The sequence below is a fragment of the Malania oleifera genome, chromosome 10, assembly GCF_029873635.1.
Source record: "Malania oleifera isolate guangnan ecotype guangnan chromosome 10, ASM2987363v1, whole genome shotgun sequence".
Classification (NCBI taxonomy): Eukaryota; Viridiplantae; Streptophyta; class Magnoliopsida; order Santalales; family Ximeniaceae; genus Malania; species Malania oleifera.
In genome coordinates, this window is record NC_080426.1 from 86,146,178 (window position 1) to 86,152,405 (window position 6,228).

General features: G+C 40.9%; 1 protein-coding gene across 1 annotated transcript; it reads left to right on the forward strand.

Moving 5' to 3' along the window:
• The first annotated feature begins 2,870 nt into the window (after positions 1-2,870).
• LOC131166761 (uncharacterized) lies at positions 2,871-5,604 on the forward strand. The gene is made up of 2 exons (XM_058125333.1): positions 2,871-3,071; positions 5,359-5,604. The coding sequence occupies exons 1-2, from the start codon at positions 2,871-2,873 to the stop codon at positions 5,602-5,604; spliced, it is 447 nt and encodes a 148-aa protein (XP_057981316.1).
• The last annotated feature ends 624 nt before the right edge of the window (positions 5,605-6,228 follow it).

Here is a 6,228-nt window from a genome sequence, read left to right on the forward strand (position 1 = left end):
GGTTTTGATTGTTTTGGGATGTATATGATGGTCATAGTAAACTTTGGTATTGTGTTGAATGGTAATATGAAATGTATATGATTTTATGTTTCTTACTGCTTAGGTTTCCATGTATATCTAATGTATCCCTGGTACCCACGGGTTCAGGTTGATTATAATCTGTTAGGTTTATTATATCGGTCTTTATTATCATAAAAGGAAAAAAAATGGTAAAATAAGCAGGTCGTTACATGGATTATGATTTACTAGGTTGATTATGATTTGTTAGGGTTATTATATAAAATATTATTATGGAAAAGAAAAAAAATTGTAAAATAAACAGGTCGTTAAATCGGGTGTTTTTCAGGAAATAGATAAGGGGATTTGTTTACATCGGTATTTTTGAAATCTAAACTGGTAGAACTATAGTTTATGATATTATGTACGATATGACTACTTATTTGGAAAATTTCACCGGGTGGAGTTACCGACTTTTCGGTGTTATGATTTTTGGAAAATCTACAGTTTTGGGAAAATCTAGGGTTTTGGGGTATGATCTTCGTTTTTTCTTAAAACTCATTTATATGTACTAAACTTAAGGTAGGAGATGCTTGAAACCCTTAGTTTCAATTTAAATGATATTTTCTGAACCATTTACTATACTAATGCATATTAACCAAATAAGTGTGGCATGAGATGTTAAATGAAAATATACTGAACATTAGAAATATGGGTATGAGATATGGGAACTAGAATTCCAAATTATTATCAAGAAATGTAGGAAAGAGATGCCGGTTAAATACCGAGAGATGTATGTACCAAGGTTAAACCGAGAGCTATGTGTGCGAGTTTATAACAACGAATGAATAAATGAATGAATTGTGAAAAGTACTGGAATTGCTTAAATGCTTTATGAATGAAAACAGGTTACTGTGCTTTTGATATAAATTGTATATATGATATGTGAACCACTTGAGAAAGCTTGTTACCAAGAGAGCACGGTATCATTGCTAGAAAGAGAGATACAGTGCAACCACACGTTATTCTTGAGTGTGGGTATCTAGATAGTTGATTTGGCACAAAGGGCCACTGGTTGATTACGAACCAGGGTGGTGTAGCCAAGTCGGATTGGAGAGAGTAGCGTGACTAGCCTGGTGACCCTAGGACTAGATCAGAGCATTATAATCGCACAACCCGTACCATAGGGGAAGTAAATGGTGTTGATATGATGTTTCAAAGCTGAGATGAGTTCATGGTGCATATACATGATTTAAAAATAAAATGGGCAAAGTCATGACATTGAGTACCGACAGAGGGATCGTATAGTGTATGAGCCTCTACCTTACCCTAACCTCGACAACTCTCACTTGTAATGAGCCGAACTATCTTTTGCAAGAAATACACACACACACACACACACACACACACACACACACACACACACACATATATATATATATATATATATTATAGGGTTGAGAATGAATTAAATGTGTAACTGCTTTCTATTGGAATAAACTCATATGGTCACACACTAATGTAATATGATCTACCTTACTGAGAAGTGTCTCACCCCAATATACGAATTTTATTTCAGGTCCTACAGGAAACCGATTCTAGCGTCCTAGACAGATTCTGGACCGTAGTGGTTTTTCTTTGTTTATGTACGTTCTTGTATATGTACTGGGCTTTAGCTAGGTTATGTTTTAGTTATATATGCCTGTGTGTGAGGAATAGTTAGAAACTCTGGTAAGTTTTTATTAGACAATGTATGTATTTTCGTTATGTATGTTATACAGAACAGTATGGAACACTCGTGTTTCCCTTATTTGGGCGGGTAGTATATGTATGGTATCAGAGATATGCATGTTATATTGGTATAGTGGCACTCCGGGCCACCCAGAGGGTCGGGGCATTACAGTTGGTATCAGAGACATGTCCAACTGTAAGTATGAAGAGATTCACATCGCCTGGTTATGGAAATGTTCTGAGCTTAGGTAGTTAGGTTCTGTAGACTAGGTTGGATGACTTTACTAGAGTATAGGATGGGGATAGGACTTTCGAGTTTTGCTTCCTAGACCTGGAGATAGAAATTTCATTGACGAACTTCTATGTTTTTCTGGATCATTCAATGGGTTCAAAAAATCACAGCAATCCTTTGACGATTTTGTTTCCAAGTGGAGGGGTGGAACTTGAGCTAGAATAAGCGTAACAAGTTAGCAGAGTATGTCGTTATTAGGAATGTTAATTCATTGAAATGAGTCTTATAGTATTGTGGTTGTAGCAGATATGTGTGTAAACAAGATTTTAAATAAATTTTCTTAATTGTTTCTTCAAGATGGAGTCCAGGGATAATACAGCTAATGTCGGGGGCAGTAGCAGCAAAGGGGCTGGTCATGAGGCTGGCAGTGACTCCACAGTAGTATTGTGGGACTTCGCTCGGCAGCTTATGGCTAAAGTTGTGCGAATTTCTAGGGGGCAGGATCGTCCCACAACTGAGCTAGGATGTTCTATTGACCAGTTCACCCGATTGAAGCCTTCTAGCTTCGCAGAGAGTGCAGACCCGATTCGAGTAGAGAATTGGTTTCAAAAGATAGAGAAGATCTTTGTTGTTTTGAGTTGTATGGAAGAGCAGAAGGTGGCTTATGCAACATTCAAATTTACTGGAGAAGTCGAGAGATGGTGGGAATCGGAAAGGATGCTAGAGGAGCATCGACCGGTACCAGTGGTGATGACATGGGGCCATTTAGGAGAGGTGTTCTTTGAGCGGTACTTTTCAGCCATCATCATGAACGCAAAGATGGAAGATTTTATGATCCCGACTCAAGAGTAGCTGACAGTTCAGCAGTATGCCACCCGATTCATGGAGTTATCACGCTTTGCACCGTTTTATGGTACTTGATGAGGCGAGGAAAGCTTGGAAGTTTGAGAAGGGTCTAAAGAAGAAGATCCAGAAGCAGACGGAGATCCTTCAGATTCAGGACTTTGCTACTCTAGTGGATAAAGCCACTATGGTAGAGGAGAGCCTTCAAGAGGACACAGAGGTTCAGATCCTGAGGAAGAGGCCAGTGCCTCCCAGTTATTATTCAGTTGTGAGGTAGGGCACTTGGAAGAAATATAGTGGTAGCAAGGGCCAACGGCGAGAGACTAGTGGAGGTACGCCTTAGGGTACATCATTTTCCTCATCTTGTTCCACTTGTGGCAAGCGGCATGCAGGAAAGTGCCTGATGGGTTCAGGTGTTTGCTACCGGTGTGGTAAGCCAAGGCATATGGAGTGTGATTCTGGCACGCTAGGGAGTAACGCACCCCCACAATAGCCATATAGAAGAGGAACTTTGGCACCACGTGGTGGATACCAGAGGGGTACAGCCCAAGCAAGGGTGTATTCCCTAACTCCGGGTGATGTAGAGAATGTTGGAGATGTGGTGATAGGTAATATTTATATGCTTTTGAATAAAGTTGTAGTGCTTTTTGATTAAGAAGCAACAAATTCCTTTACGTCCTGGAGATTCATCAAACTATGTGGGTTAGAGGTACAATCGTTAGATGATGAGTTAGTAGTGGCTACATCGGCAGGGTCAGTAGTTGTATGCACTAAGGTGATTCAGGATTTTTGGTAGAGATTCAGGGGAGAGTATTACCAATCAGCTTAATTATGTTTGATATGCATGGCTTCGATATCATTCTGGGGATGGACTGGCTTTCAGCCATTTATGCCAGTATCGATTGCCACAAGAGAAAGGTTGTATTCAAGCCTCCCGAGGAGTAGGAATTCAAGTTCGTAGGGTCGGGTGTCCATTCTGCACCACGGATCCTTTCAGCTATTCAGGCTAGGAAGTCACTTCTGGAGGGATGCCAGGGGTACCTAGCATTTGTGAAAGAAAGGCTGAGAGAAGAACTTAAGCTGGAGAAGATTCCCGTAGTAAGTGAGTTCCCAGATGTGTTTCTAGAGGAATTTTCGAGATTGCTTCCTGATAGTGAGGTGGAGTTCGCTATAGAGTTGACTCCATAGACGACACTAATTTCGAAAGCTCCATATTGAATGGCTCCAGCAGGACTAAGGGAATTGAAGGAGCAGCTACAAGAGCTACTAGATAAGGGTTACAATCGACCGAGTGTTTCATCCTGGGGAGCACTGATACTGTTTGTGAAGAAGAAGGATGAATTGATGAGGATGTGCATCGACTAAAGAGAGATCAATAAGGTGACAGTAAAGAATAAATACCCATTACCTAGAATTGACGATCTGTTTAACCAGCTACAGGGCACACAGATCTTCTCTAAGATCTTTGATCCGGCTATCATCAGCTAAAGGTGAAATCCGAGGACGTACCGAAGACAGCTTTCCAAACCTGGTATAGCCATTATAAATTTTTGGTTATGCCGTTCGGCTTGACGAATGCTCATGTTGCATTCATAGACCTAATGAGCAGGGTGTTTCACGAGTACTTAGATAGGCTCATGGTGGTGTTCATCAATGACATTCTGGTCTATTCAAGGAGCCCAGCAGAGCATGAGACTCATATGAGATTGGTTCTTTAGGTACTCAGAGAGAAGAAGCTATTCGCTAAATTGAAGAAATGTGAATTCTGGCTAGAACAGGTTGCATTTCTAGGGTATGTAGTGTCCAAGGAAGGAATATTAGTAGATCCGAGTAAGGTAGAGGCAGTAGTTGACTGGGCAAGACCGAGGAACGTGCATAAGGTTCGAAGTTTCTTGGGTTTGGTTAGGTATTATCATCGATTCATTGAGGGCTTTTATAAATTGTTAGATCCTTAGCTTACAAGGAAGAATAGTAGGTTTGAGTGGACTTGGGGAGTGTGAACAAAGTTTTCAGGAGCTGAAGCAACATTTAGTCACTGCTCCAGTGTTGACCATTTCATCAGGGGATGATGGTTATGTGATTTATAGTGATGCATCCCAGAAGGGACTTAGGTGTGTCTTGATACAACGGGAAAAGGTTATCGCTTATGCTTCTTGCCATCTCAAGGAGTACAAGAAGAACTACTCTACGCATGACTTGGAGCTAGCAGCTATTGTTTTTGCATTAAAAATATGGTGGCACTACCTATATGGTGAAAGGTGCGAGTTCGTTACGGATCATTAGAGCCCGAAATACTTCTTCACCCAGAAGGAGTTGAATATGAGACAACACAGATGGGTTGAGCTGATTAAAGACTATGGCTGCACTATTAGTTACCACCTAAGAAAAGCTAATGTGGTAGTTGATGCATTGAGTCGGAAGTCAGTGGATGTGTTGTTTCAAAAATTGTTGTACAACATCTGATCATGATGGATCTGGAGAGGTTGGGAGTGGAGTTGGTGGACAAGGATCCACAGTTATTCATTGTCGATTTAGTTATTTAGGTAACTTTGCAGGAGAGAATCAAAGCTGCTCAAAAGGAAGAGGCAGAACTGGTAAAGGTTATGGAAGGGGTTCAGGATGGCTTAAAGCCGGATTTCAATATCTCAAACGATGGGATATTGAGATTCCATACCAAGATTTGCGTACCAAATGATGCTGAGATTAAAAGGGTCATTCTAAAGAAGGCACATCGTTTGCTCTACACGGTACATCCAGGGAGTACAAAGATGTACATGGATTTGCGGGAATCTTTTTTGTGATCTAACATCAAAAGGGAGATCGCCCGTTTCATAGAGTAGTGCTTGACATGTCAGTAGGTTAAGGTAGAGCACTAGAGGCTAGCAAAATCACTTCAACCACTTGACATTCCCAAGTGAAAGTGGGAGCATATCTCGATGGATTTTGTATCGGGGTTACTTGTAGCGGTGCATGGGCAGAATGTCATCTGGGTTGTAGTGGATCGGTTGATGAAGAATGCGCACTTTATTCCCATCAGAGTCATCTATTCCATGATTAGGCTGGTAGAGTTATATATATAGGAGATTGTATGACTCCACGACATCCCTGTTTCTATCGTTTCAGATCGAGACCCACGGTTTACCTCTCGTTTCTGGAAGAGTTTGCAGGATGCCTTGGGATCTCAGCTCACATTTAGTACATCGTTTCACCCATAAACGGATGGACAATCCATGAGAACTATTCATACTTTAGAGGATATGCTACGGGTGTGTGTGCTATATTTTGGGGACAGTTGGATTCGTTATCTATTGCTCATGGAATTTGCATATATTTAAAGTTACTACGATAGTATAGAGATGACACCATATAAGGCTTTGTATGGTTGCAGGTGTCGATCGTCGTTGTACTGGGATGAGGTAGGTGAG

Excerpts from the sequence above, each read along its gene's own strand:
- LOC131166761 (XM_058125333.1), top strand. The coding sequence starts at position 2,871 with ATGGTACTTGATGAGGCGAGGAAAGCTTGGAAGTTTGAGAAGGGTCTA. Across the intron at positions 3,072-5,358 it reads CTCCCAGTTATTATTCAGTT|GAGAGAATCAAAGCTGCTCA; the intron begins GTGAGGTAGGGC and ends GTAACTTTGCAG.